The sequence below is a fragment of the Coregonus lavaretus genome, assembly GCF_964263955.1.
Source record: "Coregonus lavaretus genome assembly, chromosome: 14".
In the NCBI taxonomy this organism is placed as follows: domain Eukaryota; kingdom Metazoa; phylum Chordata; class Actinopteri; order Salmoniformes; family Salmonidae; genus Coregonus; species Coregonus lavaretus.
In genome coordinates this window covers 2,310,594-2,336,927 of record NC_140001.1, presented here as the reverse complement: position 1 = coordinate 2,336,927, position 26,334 = coordinate 2,310,594, and the positions used below count along the sequence as shown (strand labels likewise).

The 26,334-nt window shown below is 46.1% G+C and overlaps 1 protein-coding gene across 1 annotated transcript; it reads right to left on the bottom strand.

The window, feature by feature from the left end:
* On the bottom strand, nt 1-24,528 carry LOC311141313 (Golgi phosphoprotein 3-like). Its single transcript, XM_084176607.1, has 4 exons — nt 24,101-24,528; nt 20,185-20,316; nt 16,639-16,753; nt 1-1,693 (listed from the first exon to the last, which is right to left on the bottom strand). The coding sequence occupies exons 1-4, from the start codon at nt 24,311-24,313 to the stop codon at nt 1,269-1,271; spliced, it is 885 nt and encodes a 294-aa protein (XP_084032733.1). The 5' UTR covers nt 24,314-24,528; the 3' UTR covers nt 1-1,268.
* Nucleotides 24,529-26,334: the final 1,806 nt, after the last annotated feature.

Sequence of the window (26,334 nt, the reverse complement as noted above, 5' to 3'; positions counted from 1 at the left end):
TTCATTTTTAATTAATTTGTAAACATTTCTAAAAACATAATTCCACTTTGACATTATGGGTTATTGTGTGTAGGCCAGTGACAAAATATACATTTAAATCAATTTCTTCACAACAAAATGTAGAACAAGTCAAGGGGTGTGAATCCTTTCTGAAGGTAACAGAAAGTAACAGAAAGAAGAATCCATGCTCTTTTCATTGTTATATTCTGTCTTGATGAGAAAGTTAAAACAAAACGATTATTGACTTCCCGCAAAACATTACAGACAGGTGAATGAACGTATAAGAAGAGCCGTCCTTTCATTCACACAGGGGGACATCAGCACCGGGTCATTGGAGCGGTTTCTTTATCGTTACTGAATCACGTTCAGAGGACGGAACGAAAAACATCGAAACTGAAGAGGGGTTTGAGAAGTACAGAGCCAAAACAACACCAAATGTGTCACTGTCCCAATACTTTTGGAGCTCACTGTAGGTTATAGTGAGTCAGAGCTAGATGCCTGTAGAGAATACTACTGAATCATACCTGTAGAGAATACTACTGAATCTTCATATTTCAGTCCAGTGTTCAAAACACTGCTCATCACTCCATCAGAGGGAGTTTTAATTTTTTGTCAAAGTGAGCGATTTTATGACATCAGAGAGGAAGAGCATGGTGAAGGGGAAAGGAGGATGAAGGAGGGGTACAGGTTTTTTGGGACAGGTCTGGAGCAGTCCATTATGTCCAGAAAGCTGTGGGACAGGTCTGGAGCAGTCCATTCTGTTCAGAAAGCTGTGGGACAGGTCTGGGGCAGGCCATTCTGTTCAGAAAGCTGTGGGACAGGTCTGGAGCAGTCCATTCTGTTCAGAAAGCTGTGGGACAGGTCTGGACCAGTCCATTCTGTTCAGAAAGCTGTGGGACAGGTCTGGACCAGTCCATTCTGTTCAGAAAGCTGTGGGACAGGTCTGGACCAGTCCATTCTGTTCAGAAAGCTGTGGGACAGGTCTGGACCAGTCCATTCTGTTCAAAAAGCTGTGGGACAGGTCTGGACCAGTCCATTCTGTTCAGAAAGCTGTGGGACAGGTCTGGACCAGTCCATTCTGTTCAGAAAGCTGTGGGACAGGTCTGGAGCAGGCCATTCTGTTCAGAAGGCAGAGGGAGGTGACCTCAAGTCAGTTAAGTCACTACCTTGAGGAGCCAGACAGACCAGCCCTCTCCTCTTTGTCCCTCCCCAAACTGTCCTGTCCTCTCCCAACGGCACCCTCTGGTGTCTGAAGGTGGTAGGTCAGGTCACTTGGTGAAGGCAGCCACCACCGCCCACAGCAACTCATTGGCGTTGGTCTTCATGCTCTCCCCCTCTGGCTCCAGGTCCAGTAGCTGCCGTACTCTCTTCATGGCCAGGTCATACTGGTCGTCCAGCAGGGGGGCGAAGGCATTCTCCAGGACATCAGACGAGTGGGCCAGAAAGATGAGGGCCACCATCCGTTTGTCCATGCGGTGCGGATCGTTGACCCATTTCTCCAACACGGCCTCCTGAACCCTCTTGATGAGGCGTTGTTTGATGTTGTTGTTGGTGAGAGGGTGCGTGGTCATGTCGAAGAGGAGGAAGTTCTGTTTCTCCGTGGTCAGCACGCCCTTTTCCACCAGGTTCTTGGCCAGGCGCTCCCTCACGTTCCTTAGCTGGTAGTGCAGTTTCAGAGGGTTCCACGTCTCGCCTGCAGGGGGGGAAGGGGAGAGAGAGAGGTGTTAAGCGCGCTACAGAGTTCAAAGCATCGTGGTTGATTGTGACATATGTCCGCAATTCGATAACAGCCAACCTTCCCACTAACGAAAATCACATTGTAGGACATTTAATGAATTTATTTGCAAATTATGGTGGAAAATAAGTATTTGGTCACCTACAAACAAGCAAGATTTCTGGCTCTCACAGACCTGTAACTTCTTCTTTAAGAGGCTCCTCTGTCCTCCACTCGTTACCTGTATTAATGGCACCTGTTTGAACTTGTTATCAGTATAAAAGACACCTGTCCACAACCTCAAACAGTCACACTCCAAACTCCACTATGGCCAAGACCAAAGAGCTGTCAAAAGACACCAGAAACGAAATTGTAGACCTGCACCAGGCTGGGAAGACTGAATCTGCAATAGGTAAGCAGCTTGGTTTGAAGAAATCAACTGTGGAGCAATTATTAGGAAATGGAAGATATACAAAACCACTGATAATCTCCCTCGATCTGGGGCTCCACGCAAGATCTCACCCCGTGGGGTCAAAATGATCACAAGAACGGTGAGCAAAAATCCCAGAACCACACGGGGGGACCTAGTGAATGACCTGCAGAGAGCTGGGACCAAAGTAACAAAGCCTACCATCAGTAACACACTACGCCGCCAGGGACTCAAATCCTGCAGTGCCAGACGTGTCCCCCTGCTTAAGCCAGTACATGTCCAGGCCCGTCTGAAGTTTGCTAGAGTGCATTTGGATGATCCAGAAGAGGATTGGGAGAATGTCATATGGTCAGATGAAACCAAAATATAACTTTTTGGTAAAAGCTCAACTCGTTGTGTTTGGAGGACAAAGAATGCTGAGTTGCATCCAAAGAACACCATACCTATTGTGAAGCATGGGGTGGAAACATCATGCTTTGGGGCTGTTTTTCTGCAAAGGGACCAGGACGACTGATCCGTGTAAAGGAAAGAATGAATGGGGCCATGTATCGCGAGATTTTGAGTGAAAACCTCCTTCCATCAGCAAGGACATTGAAGATGAAACGTGGCTGGGTCTTTCAGCATGACAATGATCCCAAACACACCGCCCGGGCAACGAAGGAGTGGCTTCGTAAGAAGCATTTCAAGGTCCTGGAGTGGCCTAGCCAGTCTCCAGATCTCAACCCCATAGAAAATCTTTGGAGGGAGTTGAAAGTCTGTGTTGCCCAGCGACAGCCCCAAAACATCACTGCTCTGCATGGAGGAATGGGCCAAAATACCAGCAACAGTGTGTGAAAACCTTGTGAAGACTTACAGAAAACGTTTGACCTGTGTCATTGCCAACAAAGGGTATATAACAAAGTATTGAGAAACTTTTGTTATTGACCAAATACTTATTTTCCACCATAATTTGCAAATAAATTCATTAAAAATCCTACAATGTGATTTTCTGGAATTTTTTTTCTCATTTTGTCTGTCATAGTTGACGTGTACCTATGATGAAAATTACAGGCCTCTCTCATCTTTTTAAGTGGGAGAACTTGCACAATTGGTGGCTGACTAAATACTTTTTTCCCCCCACTGTATGTATGTATGTATGTATATATATATATATATATATATATATATATATATATATATATATATATATATATATATATATATATATATATATATTGTGACGTCACGAGAGGCTACACAGCTTTCAGCGGGATTGCTCAAGTAGTGCAAGGAGACAAGGTTCAAACAAAACAAGGATTTTATTAAAGGTCTTGGGAAATTAACGAAAATATAACAAAATTCTGTTCTCTTGTGGCTCTTTAAGGGTTAACAGTTCAGGGATGTCTCTTCCACATCCAAAATCATAATTCTCACTCGCTCAGATAACTTTTCCCCAGCCTTACTGTAGTCCACGTTGCAGCTAGTGGCCAACCCAGCAAAAAGTCCTTCCAAATGTCTCTCACGTATTTCCACAGGCGAATATATCCAAAGGTGAGTATTTCCCAAAGGTAAGTATCTCCAAATCCTTATATTCCTCATGGAAGTGGACGTGCAGCACTCTTGTCCTCCAGAGAGCCCAGGTTGGAGACTGTGTTTCTTCACCACCCACACACCCACCCTCAGTGTGTCTCTTCCCTTCAAAACCACCTTCAGCTCATCAGCTCCTGATTTGTTTCAGCTGCGTGGGAAGATTGGCCATAGAGGGGTGGAGTTCCCGACCATACCAGCAGATGGAGCCATAGCTGTCTGGGTTTGCAGCCATCTCAGGGGGATGTAACGTCCCTCCAGGACACAGCCTCTCGTGACATCACACATCCCCCTCCTCGGGACCGACGTCCTCGTCGGGGTAAAGGCAGCGAAGAAGGCATCACGCCGGGAGAGGGCGTCCGCATTGCCGTGGTGCTTGCCAGCCCTGTGGACAACAGAAAAGTTAAACGGTTGCAAGCTCAAAAACCATCTGGTTACTCTACTGTTTGATTCCTTGTTCTTGGCCATCCACTGCAGAGGGGCGTGATCAGATACCACCATGAAACGTCGGCCCAGGAGATAGAACCGAAGGGACTCCAGGGCCCAGACTACAGCCAGACATTCTTTCTCCACCGTTGAATAGTTCTTCTCTCTTGGAAGTAACTTTCTGCTTAGGTAGAGAATGGGATGTTCTTCACCGTCATGTGCCTGGGTGAGGACAGCACCCAGACCCACCTCCGAAGCATCCGCTTGGACAATGAATTCCTTCTTGAAGTCTGGTGCCACCAGGATCGGACTGGAGCAGAGTGCTCGCTTCAGGTTGAGGAAAGCCGCCTCCGCCGCAGGGTCCCACTTCACCATTCGTGAGTGGCGTTTGGTCGTCAGCTCCGTCAACGGTGCAGCTATGGTAGCAAAATCTGCAATAAAGCGTCTATAGTAGCCAGCGAGGCCCAAAAATGACCTTACTTGCTTCTTGGTGATGGGCTGCGGCCAGTCCTGTATGGCCCGCAGTTTGGCTTCCTGTGGTTTGACCAACCCCCGCCCAATGGTGTACCCCAGGTAGTTTGTCTCACTGAAGGCCAGCTTGCACTTCTTCGGGTTTGCCGTGAGCCCTGCTTCCCTGAGCGAATCCAGCACCGCTTGTACCCGGGGTATGTGGCTGGCCCAATCCGGACTTTGTATAACAACATCATCCAAATAAGCCGCTGCGTACCTCTTGTGGGGCGCAAGGACTCGATCCATCAGGCGTTGGAACGTGGCAGGTGCCCCGTGGAGACCAAACGGAAGTCGGGTATACTGGTAGAGCCCCTCCGGGGTGGCAAAGGCTGTCTTCTCCTTGGACGCCGGGGTCAGGGGCACCTGCCAGTAGCCTTTTGTGAGATCAAGAGTGGTTAGGAAACGAGCATGCCCCAAGGAGTCTATTAAATCATCGACACGAGGCATTGGGTATGCATCAAATTCAGACACTTCATTCAACTTTCGATAGTCATTACAAAATCGTACTGAATCGTCTGGCTTGGGAACTAGTACGATGGGACTTGCCCAGGCACTGTGGGACTCTTCGATTACTCCCAACTCCAGCATCTTCCTTACCTCCTTCTGTATAACCACTTTACGAGCCTCTGGCACGCGGTACGGGCGCTGGTTTACCGTTCGGCCAGGCATGGTGCGGATCTCATGTTGGACCACCTCTGTGTGACCGGGAAGGGAGGAGAAGACATCCTGGTTCTGCTCCACGAGTTCCAGGGCCATCTGTCGTTGATGTGGGGACAGATTTGGACCCAGCTGAACCTCTTCTCGCGCCGGTTCCTTGGTCTCTGTGGGGGGTAGACAGCTGAACATCGCCTCTCTGGCGTGCCACTTCTTTAAAAGGTTAACATGATAAATCTGCTCAGTTTTTCTTTTATCTGGTTGCCTCACCTTGTAGTTTACTTCTCCCATGCGTTCAATGACCTCATATGGTCCTTGCCAGGTTGCCAGGAATTTACACTCAACGGTTGGCACCAGGACCAGCACTCTGTCCCCCGGCTTAAACTCCCTGGGTTGAGCAGATCTGTTGTAGGAGGCTTGCTGTTGCCGCTGACTGGCCTCCAGGTGTTCCCGCATCATGGGATAGATGGCCTTCATTCTCTCCCTCATAGCCCCGACATGGTCGATCAGTGTCCGCTGTTGGCATGGCTGCTCCTCCCAGGCCTCCTTGGCGATGTCGAGCAGTCCTCTGCCTTCAGAAGGTTGGCTTTCTTTTGCTCCTCCAAGAGAGCCACGTTTGCTTGCATCTGGGCTTGCTGGCCAGCAACAAGGGCTTTCAATATGTCCTCCATTTCAGTCGGCGGGGAGCCTACGGCCAACTTGGAAAACTGGGTGATCAAACCTTCGGTATCCTCCTCTGACATGCACTATTAACGCTTGAGCTTGCCCGTATTCTCCACCATCTGTGACGTCACGAGAGGCTACACAGCTTTCAGCGGGATTGCTCAAGTAGTGCAAGGAGACAAGGTTCAAACAAAACAAGGATTTTATTAAAGGTCTTGGGAAATTAACGAAAATATAACAAAATTCTGTTCTCTTGTGGCTCTTTAAGGGTTAACAGTTCAGGGATGTCTCTTCCACATCCAAAATCATAATTCTCACTCGCTCAGATAACTTTTCCCCAGCCTTACTGTAGTCCACGTTGCAGCTAGTGGCCAACCCAGCAAAAAGTCCTTCCAAATGTCTCTCACGTATTTCCACAGGCGAATATATCCAAAGGTGAGTATTTCCCAAAGGTAAGTATCTCCAAATCCTTATATTCCTCATGGAAGTGGACGTGCAGCACTCTTGTCCTCCAGAGAGCCCAGGTTGGAGACTGTGTTTCTTCACCACCCACACACCCACCCTCAGTGTGTCTCTTCCCTTCAAAACCACCTTCAGCTCATCAGCTCCTGATTTGTTTCAGCTGCGTGGGAAGATTGGCCATAGAGGGGTGGAGTTCCCGACCATACCAGCAGATGGAGCCATAGCTGTCTGGGTTTGCAGCCATCTCAGGGGGATGTAACGTCCCTCCAGGACACAGCCTCTCGTGACATCACAATATACACACACACACTAAGTTCAAAAGTTTGGGGTCACTTAGAAATGTCCTTGTATTCCATGAAAACATACATTAAATGAGTGTGAATGGGAAATATAGCAAAATGCATAGGAAATGTAGTAATTGATAAGGTTAGATATAATGATTTTTAATGGAAATAATAATTGTGTCCTTCAAACTTTGCTTTCGTCAAAGAATCCTCCATTTGCAGCAATTCCAGCTTTGCAGAACTTTGGCATTCTAGTTGTCAATTTGTTGAGGTAATCTGAAGAGATTTCACCCCAAGCTTCCTGAAGCATCTCCCACAAGTTGGATTGGCTTGATGGGCACTTCTTACGTACCATACGGTCAAGCTGCTCCCACAACAGCTCAATAGGGTTGAGATCCGGTGACTGTGCTGGCCACTCCATTATAGACAGAATACCAGCTGACTGCTTATTCCCTAAATAGTTCTTGCATAGTTTGGAGCTGTGCTTTTGGTCATTGTCCTGTTGTAGGAGGAAATTGGCTCCAATCAAGCGCCGTCCACAGGGTATTATGGCATGGTGTTGCAAAATGGAGTGATAGCCTTCCATCTTCAAGATCCCTTTTACCCTGTACAAAATCTCCCACTTTACCACCAAAGCACCCCCAGACCATCACATTGCCTCCACCATGCTTGACAGATGGCATCAAGCACTCCTGCAGCATCTTTTCATTTGGTCTGCGTCTCACAAATGTTCTTCTTTGTGAACCGAACACCTCAAACTTCGATTCGTCCATAAAACTTTTTTCCAATCTTCCTCCTCTGTCAGTGTTCTTTTGCCCATCTTAATCTTTTCTTTTTATTGGCCAGTCTGATATGGTTTTTTCTTTGCAACTCTGCCTAGAAGGTCAGCATCCCGGAGTCGCCTCTTTACTGTTGACGTTGAGACTGGTGTTTTGCGGGTACTATTTAATGAAGCTGCCAGTTGAGGACCTGTGAGGCGTCTGTTTCTCAAACTAGACACTAATGCAGGGTTCTTCAATTCCGGTCCTGGAGGGCCGAAACACTTCTGTTTTTTATTTCTACCTGCTAGTTAATTGCACTCACCTGGTGTCCCAGGTCTGAATTAGCCCCTGATTAGAAGGAGAGGATGATGAACAGAGGTGTTTCGGCCCTCCAGGACCGGAATTGAAGAACCCTGCACTAATGTATTTGTCCTCTTGCTCAGTTGTGCACCGGGGCCTCCCACTCCTCTTTCTATTCTGGTTAGAGACAGTTTGCGCTGTTCTGTGAAGGGAGTAGTACACAGCGTTGAACGAGATCTTCAATTTATTGGCAATTTCTCGCATAGAATAGCCTTCATTTCTCAGAACAAGAATAGACTGAAGAGTCTCAGAAGAAAGTTATTCTGTTTGTTTGTGGGACAAAATCCCTCCTGAGATGTGTGCAAACCTGGTGGCCAACTACAAGAAACGTCTGACCTCTGTGATTGCCAACAAGGGTTTTGCCACCAAGTACTAAGTCATGTTTTGCAAAGGGGTCAAATACTTATTTCCCTCATTAAAATGCAAATCAATTGATAACATTTTTGACATCCGTTTTTCTGGATTTTTGTTGTTGTTATTCTGTCTCTCAACGTTCAAATACACCTACCATTAAAATTATAGACTGATCATTTCTTTGTCAGTGGGCAAACGTACAAAATCAGCAGGGGATCAAATACTTTTTTCCCCCTCACTGTATGGTCATTCGCAGCACAAACAGATTATAAACTAATTACACTGTCTCTTCTGCAGGATCAGAATACCCTTAAGACAAGACAAGGCCCAGGTCTGAATTAGCCCCTGATTAGAAGGAGAGGAGGTCACCTTTAGGCTGTCTCTTCTGCAGGATCAGAATACCCTTAAGACAAGACAAGGCCCAGGTCTGAATTAGCCCCTGATTAGAAGGAGAGGAGGTTACCTCTAGGCTGCATGACGTTGTGGGACTTTTATTTTATTTTATTCTAATACTAACGTCCATTCGGATATTTCAATAACCGCGCACATCCCTAACACAAGTTGGGCTAGCTAATACCAACTAGTGTTCTGCAGAGATAAAGACACAGTAGAAGAAGTCTGAAGTTTACATACACCTTAGCCAAATACATTTAAACTCAGTTTTTCACAATTCCTGACATTTAATCCTAGTAAAGATTCCCTGTCTTAGGTCAGTTAGGATCACCACTTTATTTTAAGAATGTGAAATTTCAGAATAATAGTAGAGAGAATGATTTATTTAAGCTTTTATTTCTTTCATCACATTCCCAGTGGGTCAGAAGTTTACATACACTCAATTAGTATTTGGTAGCATTGCCTTTAAATAGTTTAACTTGGGTCAACCATTTTGCCACAACTTTGGAAGTATGCTTGGGGTCATTGTCCATTTGGAAGACCCATTTGCGACCAAGCTTTAACTTCCTGACTGATGTCTTGAGATGTTGCTTCAATAGAGCCACATCATTTTCCTTCCTCATGATGCCATCTATTTTGTTAAGTGCACCAGTCCCTCCTGCAGCAAAGCACCCCCACAGCATGATGCTGCCAATCCCGTGCTTCACGGTTGGGATGGTGTTCTTCGGCTTGCAAGCAACCCCCTTTTTCCTCCAAACATAACGATGGTCATTATGGCCAAACAGTTCTATTTTTGTTTCATCAGACAAGAGGACATTTCTCCAAAAAGTACCATCTTTGTCCCCATGTGCTGTTGCAAACCGTAGTCTGGTTTTTTTAATGGCGGTTTTGGAGCAGTGGCTTCTTCCTTGCTGAGCGGCCTTTCAGGTTATGTCGATATAGGACTCGTTTTACTGTGGATATAGATACTGTTATACCTGTTTCCTCCAGCATCTTCACAAGGTCCTTTGCTGTTGTTCTGGGATTGATTTGCACTTTTCGCACCAAAGTACGTTCATCTCTAGGAGACAGAACACGTCTCCTTCCTGAGTGGTATGACGGCTGCGTGGTCCCATGGAGTTTATACTTGCGTACTATTGTTTGTACAGATGAACGTGGTACCTTCAGGCTTTTGGAAATTGCTCCCAAGGATGAACCAGACTTGTGGAGGTCTACAATTTTTCCTCTGAAGCTTCTAAAGCCATGACATCATTTTCTGGAATTTTCTAAGCTTTTTAAAAGGCATAGTCAACTTAGTGTATGTAAACTTTTGACCCACTGGAATTGTGATACAGTGTATTATAAGTGAAATAATCTGTCTGTAAACAATTGTTGGAAAAATTACTTGTGTCATGCACAAAGTAGATGTCCTAACTGACTTGCCAAAATTATAGTTTGTTAACATGAAATGTGTGGAGTGGTTGAAAAACGAGTTTTAATGACTCCAACCTAAGTGAATCTAAACTTCTGACTTCAACTGTGTGTGTATATATATATTATATATATGGCTGTTTGGTCTTGTATTTCAGTATTGGACAGCCAGTAGACACCATGTTTATATCGCAGAAGGCAACACATTTAAGTTGATCATGTTGTGAAATGGAAGTTCTGTTGGTCGTGAGCAAACTTGTCCAACAATAATATAGGATATATTTATTGTCTTAAGGGGGAAGGTGTTACAGGCTTTGGTTTTTCTATAATATAACTGTAATAACTAAACACAAATGTATCCAATACAACTACTACAACTACTACCAATACAATCACACAGTTAGAATCAAAACTCAAAACACAACCACTACTGCCACCTAGTGGCTGAGACCACTCTGTTAGTAGCTAACCTGTCTGTTTGGTGGTTAGCCTGGCTGAGACCACTCTGTTAGTAGCTAACCTGTCTGTTCGGTGGTTAGCCTGGCTGAGACCACTCTGTTAGTAGCTAACCTGTCTGTTTGGTGGTTAGCCTGGCTGAGACCACTCTGTTAGTAGCTAACCTGTCTGTTCGGTGGTTAGCCTGGCTGAGACCACTCTGTTAGTAGCTAACCTGTCTGTTCGGTGGTTAGCCTGGCTGAGACCACTCTGTTAGTAGCTAACCTGTCTGTTCGGTGGTTAGCCTGGCTGAGACCACTCTGTTAGTAGCTAACCTGTCTGTTCGGTGGTTAGCCTGGCTGAGACCACTCTGTTAGTAGCTAACCTGTCTGTTCGGTGGTTAGCCTGGCTGAGACCACTCTGTTAGTAGCTAACCTGTCTGTTCGGTGGTTAGCCTGGCTGAGACCACTCTGTTAGTAGCTAACCTGTCTGTTCGGTGGTTAGCCTGGCTGAGACCACTCTGTTAGTAGCTAACCTGTCTGTTCGGTGGTTAGCCTGGCTGAGACCACTCTGTTAGTAGCTAACCTGTCTGTTCGGTGGTTAGCCTGGCTGAGACCACTCTGTTAGTAGCTAACCTGTCTGTTCGGTGGTTAGCCTGGCTGAGACCACTCTGTTAGTAGCTAACCTGTCTGTTCGGTGGTTAGCCTGGCTGAGACCACTCTGTTAGTAGCTAACCTGTCTGTTCGGTGGTTAGCCTGGCTGAGACCACTCTGTTAGTAGCTAACCTGTCTGTTCGGTGGTTAGCCTGGCTGAGACCACTCTGTTAGTAGCTAACCTGTCTGTTCGGTGGTTAGCCTGGCTGAGACCACTCTGTTAGTAGCTAACCTGTCTGTTCGGTGGTTAGCCTGGCTGAGACCACTCTGTTAGTAGCTAACCTGTCTGTTCGGTGGTTAGCCTGGCTGAGACCACTCTGTTAGTAGCTAACCTGTCTGTTCGGTGGTTAGCCTGGCTGAGACCACTCTGTTAGTAGCTAACCTGTCTGTTCGGTGGTTAGCCTGGCTGAGACCACTCTGTTAGTAGCTAACCTGTCTGTTCGGTGGTTAGCCTGGCTGAGACCACTCTGTTAGTAGGTAACCTGTCTGTTCGGTGGTTAGCCTGGCTGAGACCACTCTGTTAGTAGCTAACCTGTCTGTTCGGTGGTTAGCCTGGCTGAGACCACTCTGTTAGTAGCTAACCTGTCTGTTCGGTGGTTAGCCTGGCTGAGACCACTCTGTTAGTAGCTAACCTGTCTGTTCGGTGGTTAGCCTGGCTGAGACCACTCTGTTAGTAGCTAACCTGTCTGTTCGGTGGTTAGCCTGGCTGAGACCACTCTGTTAGTAGCTAACCTGTCTGTTCGGTGGTTAGCCTGGCTGAGACCACTCTGTTAGTAGCTAACCTGTCTGTTCGGTGGTTAGCCTGGCTGAGACCACTCTGTTAGTAGCTAACCTGTCTGTTCGGTGGTTAGCCTGGCTGAGACCACTCTGTTAGTAGCTAACCTGTCTGTTCGGTGGTTAGCCTGGCTGAGACCACTCTGTTAGTAGCTAACCTGTCTGTTCGGTGGTTAGCCTGGCTGAGACCACTCTGTTAGTAGCTAACCTGTCTGTTCGGTGGTTAGCCTGGCTGAGACCACTCTGTTAGTAGCTAACCTGTCTGTTCGGTGGTTAGCCTGGCTGAGACCACTCTGTTAGTAGCTAACCTGTCTGTTCGGTGGTTAGCCTGGCTGAGACCACTCTGTTAGTAGCTAACCTGTCTGTTCGGTGGTTAGCCTGGCTGAGACCACTCTGTTAGTAGCTAACCTGTCTGTTCGGTGGTTAGCCTGGCTGAGACCACTCTGTTAGTAGCTAACCTGTCTGTTCGGTGGTTAGCCTGGCTGAGACCACTCTGTTAGTAGCTAACCTGTCTGTTCGGTGGTTAGCCTGGCTGAGGTTAGCCTGGCTGAGACCACTCTGTTAGTAGCTAACCTGTCTGTTCGGTGGTTAGCCTGGCTGAGACCACTCTGTTAGTAGCTAACCTGTCTGTTCGGTGGTTAGCCTGGCTGAGACCACTCTGTTAGTAGCTAACCTGTCTGTTCGGTGGTTAGCCTGGCTGAGACCACTCTGTTAGTAGCTAACCTGTCTGTTTGGTGGTTAGCCTGGCTGAGACCACTCTGTTAGTAGCTAACCTGTCTGTTTGGTGGTTAGCCTGGCTGAGACCACTCTGTTAGTAGCTAACCTGTCTGTTTGGTGGTTAGCCTGGCTGAGACCACTCTGTTAGTAGCTAACCTGTCTGTTTGGTGGTTAGCCTGGCTGAGACCACTCTGTTAGTAGCTAACCTGTCTGTTCGGTGGTTAGCCTGGCTGAGACCACTCTGTTAGTAGCTAACCTGTCTGTTCGGTGGTTAGCCTGGCTGAGACCACTCTGTTAGTAGCTAACCTGTCTGTTCGGTGGTTCGCCTGGCTGAGACCACTCTGTTAGTAGCTAACCTGTCTGTTCGGTGGTTCGCCTGGCTGAGACCACTCTGTTAGTAGCTAACCTGTCTGTTTGGTGGTTCGCCTGGCTGAGACCACTCTGTTAGTAGCTAACCTGTCTGTTCGGTGGTTAGCCTGGCTGAGACCACTCTGTTAGTAGCTAACCTGTCTGTTCGGTGGTTAGCCTGGCTGAGACCACTCTGTTAGTAGCTAACCTGTCTGTTCGGTGGTTAGCCTGGCAGAGACCACTCTGTTAGTAGCTAACCTGTCTGTTCGGTGGTTAGCCTGGCAGAGACCACTCTGTTAGTAGCTAACCTGTCTGTTCGGTGGTTAGCCTGGCTGAGACCACTCTGTTAGTAGCTAACCTGTCTGTTCGGTGGTTAGCCTGGCTGAGACCACTCTGTTAGTAGCTAACCTGTCTGTTCGGTGGTTAGCCTGGCTGAGACCACTCTGTTAGTAGCTAACCTGTCTGTTCGGTGGTTAGCCTGGCTGAGACCACTCTGTTAGTAGCTAACCTGTCTGTTCGGTGGTTAGCCTGGCTGAGACCACTCTGTTAGTAGCTAACCTGTCTGTTCGGTGGTTAGCCTGGCTGAGACCACTCTGTTAGTAGCTAACCTGTCTGTTCGGTGGTTAGCCTGGCTGAGACCACTCTGTTAGTAGCTAACCTGTCTGTTCGGTGGTTAGCCTGGCTGAGACCACTCTGTTAGTAGCTAACCTGTCTGTTCGGTGGTTAGCCTGGCTGAGACCACTCTGTTAGTAGCTAACCTGTCTGTTCGGTGGTTAGCCTGGCTGAGACCACTCTGTTAGTAGCTAACCTGTCTGTTCGGTGGTTAGCCTGGCTGAGACCACTCTGTTAGTAGCTAACCTGTCTGTTCGGTGGTTAGCCTGGCTGAGACCACTCTGTTAGTAGCTAACCTGTCTGTTCGGTGGTTAGCCTGGCTGAGACCACTCTGTTAGTAGCTAACCTGTCTGTTCGGTGGTTAGCCTGGCTGAGACCACTCTGTTAGTAGCTAACCTGTCTGTTCGGTGGTTAGCCTGGCTGAGACCACTCTGTTAGTAGCTAAACTGTCTGTTCGGTGGTTAGCCTGGCTGAGACCACTCTGTTAGTAGCTAACCTGTCTGTTCGGTGGTTAGCCTGGCTGAGACCACTCTGTTAGTAGCTAACCTGTCTGTTCGGTGGTTAGCCTGGCTGAGACCACTCTGTTAGTAGCTAACCTGTCTGTTCGGTGGTTAGCCTGGCTGAGACCACTCTGTTAGTAGCTAACCTGTCTGTTCGGTGGTTAGCCTGGCTGAGACCACTCTGTTAGTAGCTAACCTGTCTGTTCGGTGGTTAGCCTGGCTGAGACCACTCTGTTAGTAGCTAACCTGTCTGTTCGGTGGTTAGCCTGGCTGAGACCACTCTGTTAGTAGCTAACCTGTCTGTTCGGTGGTTAGCCTGGCTGAGACCACTCTGTTAGTAGCTAACCTGTCTGTTCGGTGGTTAGCCTGGCTGAGACCACTCTGTTAGTAGCTAACCTGTCTGTTCGGTGGTTAGCCTGGCTGAGACCACTCTGTTAGTAGCTAACCTGTCTGTTCGGTGGTTAGCCTGGCTGAGACCACTCTGTTAGTAGCTAACCTGTCTGTTCGGTGGTTAGCCTGGCTGAGACCACTCTGTTAGTAGCTAACCTGTCTGTTCGGTGGTTAGCCTGGCTGAGACCACTCTGTTAGTAGCTAACCTGTCTGTTCGGTGGTTAGCCTGGCTGAGACCACTCTGTTAGTAGCTAACCTGTCTGTTCGGTGGTTAGCCTGGCTGAGACCACTCTGTTAGTAGCTAACCTGTCTGTTCGGTGGTTAGCCTGGCTGAGACCACTCTGTTAGTAGCTAACCTGTCTGTTCGGTGGTTAGCCTGGCTGAGACCACTCTGTTAGTAGCTAACCTGTCTGTTCGGTGGTTAGCCTGGCTGAGACCACTCTGTTAGTAGCTAACCTGTCTGTTCGGTGGTTAGCCTGGCTGAGACCACTCTGTTAGTAGCTAACCTGTCTGTTCGGTGGTTAGCCTGGCTGAGACCACTCTGTTAGTAGCTAACCTGTCTGTTCGGTGGTTAGCCTGGCTGAGACCACTCTGTTAGTAGCTAACCTGTCTGTTCGGTGGTTAGCCTGGCTGAGACCACTCTGTTAGTAGCTAACCTGTCTGTTCGGTGGTTAGCCTGGCTGAGACCACTCTGTTAGTAGCTAACCTGTCTGTTCGGTGGTTAGCCTGGCTGAGACCACTCTGTTAGTAGCTAACCTGTCTGTTCGGTGGTTAGCCTGGCTGAGACCACTCTGTTAGTAGCTAACCTGTCTGTTTGGTGGTTAGCCTGGCTGAGACCACTCTGTTAGTAGCTAACCTGTCTGTTCGGTGGTTAGCCTGGCTGAGACCACTCTGTTAGTAGCTAACCTGTCTGTTCGGTGGTTAGCCTGGCTGAGACCACTCTGTTAGTAGCTAACCTGTCTGTTCGGTGGTTAGCCTGGCTGAGACCACTCTGTTAGTAGCTAACCTGTCTGTTCGGTGGTTAGCCTGGCTGAGACCACTCTGTTAGTAGCTAACCTGTCTGTTCGGTGGTTAGCCTGGCTGAGACCACTCTGTTAGTAGCTAACCTGTCTGTTCGGTGGTTAGCCTGGCTGAGACCACTCTGTTAGTAGCTAACCTGTCTGTTCGGTGGTTAGCCTGGCTGAGACCACTCTGTTAGTAGCTAACCTGTCTGTTCGGTGGTTAGCCTGGCTGAGACCACTCTGTTAGTAGCTAACCTGTCTGTTCGGTGGTTAGCCTGGCTGAGACCACTCTGTTAGTAGCTAACCTGTCTGTTTGGTGGTTAGCCTGGCTGAGACCACTGTTAGTAGCTAACCTGTCTGTTTGGTGGTTAGCCTGGCTGAGACCACTCTGTTAGTAGCTAACCTGTCTGTTTGGTGGTTAGCCTGGCTGAGACCACTCTGTTAGTAGCTAACCTGTCTGTTTGGTGGTTAGCCTGGCTGAGACCACTCTGTTAGTAGCTAACCTGTCTGTTTGGTGGTTAGCCTGGCTGAGACCACTCTGTTAGTAGCTAACCTGTCTGTTTGGTGGTTAGCCTGGCTGAGACCACTCTGTTAGTAGCTAACCTGTCTGTTTGGTGGTTAGCCTGGCTGAGACCACTCTGTTAGTAGCTAACCTGTCTGTTTGGTGGTTAGCCTGGCTGAGACCACTCTGTTAGTAGCTAACCTGTCTGTTTGGTGGTTAGCCTGGCTGAGACCACTCTGTTAGTAGCTAACCTGTCTGTTTGGTGGTTAGCCTGGCTGAGACCACTCTGTTAGTAGCTAACCTGTCTGTTTGGTGGTTAGCCTGGCTGAGACCACTCTGTTAGTAGCTAACCTGTCTGTTTGGTGGTTAGCCTGGCTGAGACCACTCTGTTAGTAGCTAACCTGTCTGTTCGGTGGTTAGCCTGGCTGAGACCACTCTGTTAGTAGCTAACCTGTCTGTTCGGTGGTTAGCCTGGCTGAGACCACTCTGTTAGTAGCTAACCTGTCTGTTCGGTGGTTAGCCTGGCTGAGACCACTCTGTTAGTAGCTAACCTGTCTGTTCGGTGGTTAGCCTGGCTGAGACCACTCTGTTAGTAGCTAACCTGTCTGTTCGGTGGTTAGCCTGGCTGAGACCACTCTGTTAGTAGTAAACCTGTCTGTTCGGTGGTTAGCCTGGCTGAGACCACTCTGTCTGTTAAAGTGTGGCTCTAACACACTCACCGCTGAGCAGCTCAATCCAGCTCTGCACCGTCTCTGGGGGCTGGGTGTCCTTTACGTGTTTCAGAGCCTCGTCCAATAGCACGTCTCCCGTCGGAGCATCTGACTTACAGATCACCTGGGAGACACAATACAACCGCACAGTCAGAACCTGAAACAGCTTTAGCCAACTGTATATAGAACACACTCGGAACAAAAACAATACTGCCATTCAATACAGATCACCTGGAGATGACACAACTACTCAGTCAGAACACAACTTCTAGGCTAAATACAACAGTCAGAACAGGCTAAATACAACAGTCAGAACAGGCTAAATACAACAGTCAGAACAGGCTAAATACAACAGTCAGAACAGGCTAAATACAACAGTCAGAACAGGCTAAATACAACAGTCAGAACAGGCTAAATACAACAGTCAGAACAGGCTAAATACAACAGTCAGAACAGGCTAAATACAACAGTCAGAACAGGCTAAATACAACAGTCAGAACAGGCTAAATACAACAGTCAGAACAGGCTAAATACAACAGTCAGAACAGGCTAAATACAACAGTCAGAACAGGCTAAATACAACAGTCAGAACAGGCTAAATACAACAGTCAGAACAGGCTAAATACAACAGTCAGAACAGGCTAAATACAACAGTCAGAACAGGCTAAATACAACAGTCAGAATAAGCAGAAGAATACTTTGTCCATTGTCTTAATGTATTTTTGCATGCAACCCTCCAGCGGCTCGTCTGCTTCCCTAACTTGCCTATAAGACTATATTGCCATTCAGTGAGGAAGATGCCTTCTAACCTCAGTCCACTACGAAGAACTGCGGTTGGCAGAAGTGGCAGATGGAATTCAAACTAGACCCTAGCCCATTGGCTGACACGCGCTGATTGATCTCAGTTTAGCGTATGCACTTAAGTGTCAGGTTGTATTGACCGGCAGTCCGTCCTCTGGAAGTGACATACAATAGTAATCCTGCTATGTGGAGAAATAGGTAGTCTCGCCCCCAATAGTTCCCCCTTGTGGCAAGGTATGGGATGCTCATATTCACCAACCAAACCCCTGTGCTGCTCCTAGTCTGTCATCAGTGGCATGTATTCATGGGATGCCAAGGGAAGCCAGGCTTCTCCCAAAAATGCACAAAAAATAAATACTAATTTGTCTCTCTGTGTTCCATAATTTTCCTTCAATTCGCAAGAGGCTGAATATATCTCACAGGAGAAAGCATCCGAGCACAGCAACCCTTTGTCTCTCTAGGTGTAGGCCATCTATCTGATGCTGTCTGGTCCAAACCAGTATGACATTGTTGCCGCCCGTAGCATTTGAAGGCAAGGGAAACCAGCGACCATCTGGTCTCCCTTGACAAACAAAGTATATAAAAATTAGCCAAATCAGCTTTGAGCTAAACTGAGCGCGCTCAACTGTGAATGGTCCTGGCGGAAAAAAATTAAAGTGTCAAGGGAAGCGAGCTTGGATTTGGCTTCTCTCCTATCAAAATCGCTTTGAGAGCATTCATCATTAACAGAAACATGAAAGAGAGGAGGATGGCATTGGCGTCACTCTTCTACAAGTAGGGTGAGTCAACATGTTTTTCTACTAAACAGAAATCAGAACCATGGACAGCCACATCATATTTAGCTTTATGTTCATTGGACTAAATCGTTTTTGGTATCTTTTAGTTGTCACGTTGAAATGGTGCTGGAATAGTGGAGGCAGCTCCTGTTTTCTTTTGCAACTTGCGGTAACTGTTTAGTGGTTCCGAACCTGCTCTTCATTTCCGGCTCTGAACTGAGCTGAGCAGCTCAGGAGACCGAAACCAGACCCTTCTGCAAGTCAGCAGACCACCTGGTGATCTGCATGTGTATATCCCAAGAGGAAAGTCAGGAATTGTTACTCTTTGTAACAAAGAGAAAATGGCGCCAAGAGCGCAAAAGGACATTTAAAACACGCTTTCTTCTCCGTAAAAAAAACTGAGGGACTCATGACATGTTGATTTAACTTGAATATCTTTCTTCTGATTTTCCTGTCATTAAAAAGAAGAATTTACTGTATATTTTGCTGTAACATACAGAGAGTGTAAAGGAACCACGGTCGTTGTTTGAACCCTACAGGCTACGTTTTTCATCATCGGGAATGAAGTGAAACTGTGAACACCTATTAGTCTCTTAGGTATTATCATAAGAACATCGCCATGCAGAAACCTTACAATCAACGTGGCGGTCCCAATGACACCGTCCGGCCATTAGAGCCCGCCTTCTGTGAGTCTCCCTATAAATTAGAGGCCTTTACTTACCAGAAATTAGAATCAAGTTCCTTAAGACGAGGCCACGTCCGTGGGACAAAATGATCCCATCTCCTTGGAAACCCAAAACTCCGATCGAGGAAGCCTTATCCAGCTCATACAGATGAATCACCTGAGAGGAACTTTGCCGAGAAACCCTCTGCTCACTCACGACCGCTGAGTTTTATCTTTCCCTAAGGGGACCCGAAACATTCCACTGCACCCTAGTGCCTTAAAAACGTTATCTCTTTGGACTGAATAGAATTGAGGACTGAGTCCGAGAGAGAAAGAGAACGGGCCCCTCCCGTCTCGCAACAACCGACATCATCACTTTTGAGAGAGAACGACGGGCTCCTATGCGTGAGCTCCGACGAGGGAAGAAGCTTCTTCGGCTGCAAGTCCAGCTGCCGGGACCACTGACCTTTTCCATGTTTCATCTCAGTCATAATGGAAACCCAACTGAACCAGACGACAAATCAGCTAAAAATACACGTAAATCACGTACATCATTGCATTTGATTTCCCTTTGGGTGACCCTGTGTCTGTGTAAAAGTGGTGGCAGTGGCTGATCACTGTAAGACTGTTAGTCGTAATGACATATCAACAACCAATACTGTCCTGGCTCTGTCCACGGCGGGTGTTAACCTGTAACCGGGCCAGTTTACCCCATGATCAGGGAACATTTCGTTTCACGGCTGGGAAGTTTTACTGATGTAGTCTCTCAACACTTCTCCTGTTCTCACAAATAAGAATTTCCAATTCTCCAAAGTGTTGCCTGTGAGTAGGCTACATAAGCCTATTCAATTGATCTGTAGAGTTCCCCACGTCAATGATTGTACTGCGTTTTTCCATTTGTACCTTGGGTCTATTAAGACAACTGCACCTTCCTCATTTTCAATCTATGTTAAGTCCAGTAATAAAACGTTGAAGTAAATCCGTTGTTGCATTGAAGTCCTTAACGGGCGATTGGATTCGTCTGAGAGCTCGACAACATAGTAAATGAACTGTTGATTAGGACTATTGTTGATATAGTATTAAAATGGTATAAAACAGTTAATGATAACTACTGATAGAGTTAATTCAAGGGGTCTCTATATCAAAACCCTTAAATGGTTCCCCTCTTAGATTTATTTGAATAGGAAACCAAATTAATTAAATAAATTAGAGCAATTAAAAATCTGTAAATGATCTTGAATATCCATAGGCAAAAGTCACAACACTGGCAACACACACTTTCGAGAGTTGGTCAGTTTGGTCAGGATTCCCTACCTTCCTGGCGAGCAGGCTTTTCCTCCTCATGCCACAGGCCTCCAGGTGTAGGCGTCCTCTGATGGCCAGCTCGATCAGCATGCAGCCACGCAGCCCTGACGAGATGCAGTCGTTCCAGAACGACGTGTAGCCCTGAGAGGAAGAGGAGGAGGAGGGGGAGGAGGAGGAGGAGGAGGAGGAGGAGGAGGAGGAAGAGGAGGACAGGGGTGAGTGTGTGTGTGTGTGTGTGTGTGTGTGTGTGTGTGTAAGCAAACAGCCACACAGGCCTGACGAGATTGTTGTTCTAGAACACAGAGAAGACACTGTGTGTGTGTGTGTGTGTGTGTGTGTGTGTGTGTGTGTGTGTGTGTGTGCAACCACACAGGTAAGACGAGATTCTGTCTTACTGTTCTTTAGTTACCCCCCTCCCCCCTCCCCCCCTTCTCCTCTCCTGATCGTAGCATTTAAAGGCTATTTTCATTGACAAACATTTAAGTAGAGGCAGCGCCAATAGAGGCAGCGCCAAAACTTACATTTAATTTACATGACCTCCTTGCTTTACCTTTGGTTTTGGCTGGCGACGTGACATTCCTGCCCTGCAGCTCCAAATGTACTGTAAATATCAGTATCTCTGTAGCCACAGATGAGCTAGCCAGTAAGCATGCAAACTTACTATTCAACAACGCCAGCAACTTTTCCACTAAAACATATTAAGATACACTCTCGAATAAAGCAACCAAACCATATTACACACTTGAATAATGCAACAATTCCAAGCATGTGCAGACAATTAAAGGATTCTATTTTCTCGTTCGTACGTGCATTAGTTAAATGTACACATTACTTACGTACGTTTACACTTCTTATACAAATACAAAAGTACAGTTTCAGCATATTAAAGTTACCTTAGAACAAACCAAGCTTCATTTGATCAAAATCACAGAAGTCATTATATGAGGTAAATGCAAAAATTGTGACTGGAAACGTTGATAATTCCCCCCACACAAACACTCACTCCATCAGTTGCTCACACATACCTTTATACTGACTCTACACACCCACTCACATACAAGCTGCCTCTACTCTGTTTATCTTATATCCTTACCCCTACATGGTATAATATCCTTGTATGCAACAATGTCTCATTGATCATTTAATTTAGAAAAAGCATTTTCAGTGTTAAAAATAGGCCTATTTTCACTTTTTTATTGACGAGTCACTGGTGCTTCCTGCTTTAGTTTTTGCTTATAAGCAGGAATCAGGAGGATAGAGTTATGGTCAGATTTGCCAAATGGAGGGCGAGGGAGAGCTTTGTATGCGTCTCTGTGTGTGGAGTAAAGGTGGTCTAGAGATTTTTTTCCTCTGGTTGCTCATATGACATGCTGGTAGAAATGAGGTAGAATGGATTTAAGTTTCCCTGCATTAAAGTCCCCGGCCACTAGGAGCGCTGCCTCTGGATGAGCGTTATCCTGTTGACTTATGGCCTTATACAGCTCATTGAGTGCAGTCTTAGTGCCAGCATTGGTTTGTGGTGGTAAATAGACAGCTATGAAGAATATAGATAAACTCTTGGTAGATAGTGTGGTCTACAGCTTATCATGAGATACTCTACTTCAGGCGAGCAAAACCTCGAGACTTCCTTAGATATCGTGCACCAGCTGTTGTTTCCAAATATACATAGACAGCCTCTGGTAAGACAAGGGGTGGCTGCTGTTCTATCCTGCCGATACAGCGTATAACCCACCAGCTGTATGTTATTCATGTCGTCGTTCAGCCACGACTCGGTGAAACATAAGATATTACAGTTAATGTCCCGTTGGTAGGATATACATGCTTCTAGTTCGTCCACTTTATTATCAAGCGATTGTACGTTGGCCAATAGTATCCATGGCAAAGGCAGATTAGTCACTCGTCGCCGGCGCCTTACCAGACACCTCGATCTCCTTCCGCGATATCTTATTTTCTTTCTACTGCGAATGACGGGGATGAGGTCCCTGTCGGGTGTCTGGAGGAAATTCCTCTCTTCCGACTCATTAAAGCAAGATTATTTGTCCAGTTCAAGGTGAGTCATCGCTGTTCTGATGTCCAGAAGCTCTTTTCGGTCATAAGAGACGGTAGCAGTAACATTGTGAACAAAGTAAGTTACAAACAATGCGAGAGAAAAAAATAGCACGGTTGGTTAAGAGCCCATAAAACGGCAGCCATCTCCTCCGGCGCCATCTCTCATTTTGAGATACGAAGACGTTACTATAAATGAAATGAAACCGTTCCACAAAGATGTGTATATGAAAACCATAACTGGCACGCAGACTGGTATTCCACCTGCCGACTCCTCGTATACCCTATTACCGGCAAGTTCAGGAGAGTAACGGCAGAATCTGCGAAAGCCAGTAGGAGCGGGAGGAGGATGGTTGGGTCAGGTTAAGGTTTTTTTATTCTGGTTATCTTGATCTCTGGTTCCCTCGAGTCATTTGTGTCTTATTTCATCACACAGTGAGCTTAAAGCATCAGACAAGCTCAATGCATATAGTTAATTTGATTAAAAACATTGTGTAGAATGTGAAAGAACAGACAACTTATTTATGTCAGGGACAGCCCTAGTGTGTTGACTGATCGGGTAGGTGTCTTGTCTGTTTCATTAACAAAATAACAACATATTGATTTCATTTGGATGGTGCAGGCATAGCTGCACAGACTCATAACATAGGCCTAATTAAACTCAAAATATGCTATTCTATTATTTTAAAAATACATTAGTCAATGTTGCTTAGGACCTGCCTAAACTAATTAATCATTGATTTATTTTTGATGGCATATATTCTCAATGGATTTATTCAAATAGACCCCACCCACATCTACCACTCATCCCCAGCATGCAGCAAGAATGTGGTAAAAATGGGCCTGTTTATAAGGGGGTCATATAAACGTGAAAAATGTGAAAGCAGTACTACACAAGCTTGCATTTTCACCCCATAAAATGTAGTGGAATTACACATCCTTTTGACCTCAGATTGGTGATGTTAGTATAAACGTTTATACTCATCACAATGACATGAGATTGCTTAAAAACAGATACATATCTTTGGTTTTGTACCGTTGATTTTGTCACACACTTAGAACCACTTGGAATGTAGAGTTAATGAAATGGCACTGAATATTCTCTCTATAAAAGTCATCGGCCACACACCAATACATGGATTTGATAATCAAACCATCACTTAAATAGCAGCCAACCGTAGTCACTGTTGATAACATATATGTTGTGTTGTGATAAGTTTCAGTTAATTAACAGAAAAAGTGGATTGTTACCTTTTCCGTGATGGCAGCCTCCCGAAACCAACATCCCAAAATATAGATATAAGCCTACTGTCAATTCTCATTAACCAACCATGCATAGGTTATTTCAAGTTTCCGTGTAGCCTTTGAATAGAGTTAGTTTAAAACGCTACACCCCAAACGTTTGCCCCCTGTCCTATTGATTTTAGTGTGACATCGATGGAGGACATTATCAAAGAAAGTGTTGGGTTACACTTGCCGCGTTGGCGACACACTTGAATCAAAATGTAGCTAGATGTCTTCTGCAGTTTGTGCTCTAACCAGTGATGTAAAAAAATATGTCCAGTTTGAAGCCTGAGCTGGAATGATGAAGCTGGTTAACTTTAGAAAACCCCGAGTAGATCTAGTTTCCTTGTTAGGATACCCCTCAGGTAACTACCTACTGTATGTAGCTAGCTAACGTTAGCATTCATTCGATGTTGACAAAATGTAGCTAGTTACGGTAGCTAACGTTAGCTACTAACGGTTAGCGCCCGTTAGGTGAATTTTGTTTGAGATCTTTGAGTAACGTTAACTTACGTTACCTAACCAGCTAAATACTATAATAATATGGTTTTAGCAGCAACATAATATAATAAAATAAAATGTCATTAAGTTATACCTCGCGGTCCTTCAATCCCAACAGTAACACTTCTTCCATCAAAGTGAGTCGAGTTTCTTTGGAGTCTCCCTTGTCCTCCTCCTCCTGCTCTTCTCCGCGGCGGGGCTCGAAGTCCTCATCCCCGGACCCTCCGTCCTTGTCGGCGCCAGAGCTACGAGAGGCCTCGGTCCGCCTCTGCACTAGGCCGGAGCTCCGCTGTGTCAGGGAAGTCATATTTACAAGTCCTAACAACGTCAAAAGACGAAACCCCTCGCCCCGGACTCCTCACTGGCCGATATTTTTTAAACCACTTTAATTTGTACGACACATACAGCTACGGACGAGTGTTTTAGCACTGGTATTAACAACTATACTACAACCAATGTAGCGAAATAGAAACAATATTTTATTTTTTTCCACTCATCGTCCACTGGTAGTTTATCCAATATGGCGGCAGGCGATGACGAGAGCAGTGTATGTGCCGCTTGAGTTCAGTTTGAGCATCCCACAGGTAAAACCAGGCAGGAAAAATAGTGGAGATTGAGGTTCTTCTTCTGCTTCGGTATTATGTTATAGGTGCATGCCGCCACCTACTGTAATGGCAGTGTATCAGCCTACTATTTATTTCTCTAGTATGAATTCATTACACTTTGAAAAAAAAAATTTGCCCTGCCAACTAACCCTGCACCCATTAAACCTTCACCACTATTCCACTACTTTGGCCCTATCCGATCCTACTCCAGGCCAGCAGCCTGGGAGGATGGGACACTGTCATTGAAAACATCTTGTAACTCTTCTGCTGTAAAATCTTGTACACCCAAGTACTTCTCAGCAGCTGCCCTCCTGCACACTTCTCACAACTAGGAATCGCCTGTGCTCGACTTGGACTGAAATAGGTACTGTTTAGCTGTTTAGCTGCAGGAGCTCCACAATACTTTTGCGCTAATATTATATAAGAGGGGCAGGAGCTCAAGCAGTAGAACATTTGAGGTGCTGGTACTTAGCTCCAGTGAACTGCCCAAGTCAAGCACTGGGAATATCCCTCCTACACACTGCTGCAACATGACCATAAGCTTGGCACCTGAAACACCATAGTGGGTTGGGAACAAACCTCTAACGGGATAACCGGTATATCTTAACATTACTTTGTCAGGTAAAGACTCAGAATCAATACTCAAAAGGACATTTTATTCTGTTATATTCCATTCTTACTCTAAAGTATGTGTTTTGACTGTGATCGGGTAGGTGTGTCTTGTCTGTTTAATGAACATAATAATGGCCTCCCGAGTGGCGCAGCGGTCTAAGGCACTGCATCACAGTGCTAGAGGCTTCAATACAGACCCGGGTTCGATCCCGGGCTGTATCACAACCGGCTGTGATCGGGAGTCCCATAGGGCGGCACACAATTGGCCCAGTGTTGTCCGGGTTAGGGGAGGGTTTGGCCAGGGGGGGGCTTTACCTGGCTCATCTCGCTCTAGCGACTCCTTGTGGTGGGCCGGGTGACTTCGGTCGTCAGTTGAACGGTGTTTCCTCCGAAAAAGGGGGTAAAAATACAAAAAACAATGAACTACTGATTTCATTTGGATGGCGCAGCCATGGCTGCACAGACCCATAACATAGACCTAATTAAACTCAAAATATGCTATTCTATTCTTTTGAAAATACATTTTATTTAGTCTTATAATGTTTCTTAGGACCTGCCTAAACTAATTAATAATGGATTTCCTGATGGTGTATATTCTCAATGGATTTATTAAAAATAGACCCCACCCACATCTACACACCACTACTACCACTCGTCCCCAGCCTGTCGGCATTCCAGCACGGGACGTATAAAAGATGCAGGCAAGAATGTGGTAGAAATGGGCCTGTTTATAAAGGGGGTAGAAATGGGCCCGTTTATAAAGGGGGTAGAAATGGGCCTGTTTATAAAGGGGGTAGAAATGGGCCTGTTTATAAAGGGGGTAGAAATGGGCCTGTTTATAAAGGGGGTAGAAATGGGCCCGTTTATAAAGGGGGTAGAAATGGGCCCGTTTATAAGGGCAAAATACATGAAATACATCGGTGACATTTTGCAGCATTTTTTTTTTTAACCTGTTTTGTATCAGCCCAAATGTAGCCCACATGATACAATAGAGAGAAATAACTGTATTTTCATTTGCTTGGGGAAGATGAAGGCAATGCAGAAATACTTTCACAACCGAATGAATTTTAAACAGTCGTTTTTTTGTAAACATTACATTTACATTATTTAG

Excerpts from the sequence above, each read along its gene's own strand:
- LOC311141313 (XM_084176607.1), bottom strand. The coding sequence starts at position 24,313 with ATGACTTCCCTGACACAGCGGAGCTCCGGCCTAGTGCAGAGGCGGACC. Across the intron at positions 16,754-20,184 it reads AAAGCCTGCTCGCCAGGAAG|GTGATCTGTAAGTCAGATGC; the intron begins GTAGGGAATCCT and ends TGTGTCTCCCAG. Across the intron at positions 1,694-16,638 it reads CTGGATTGAGCTGCTCAGCG|GCGAGACGTGGAACCCTCTG; the intron begins GTGAGTGTGTTA and ends CCCCCCCTGCAG.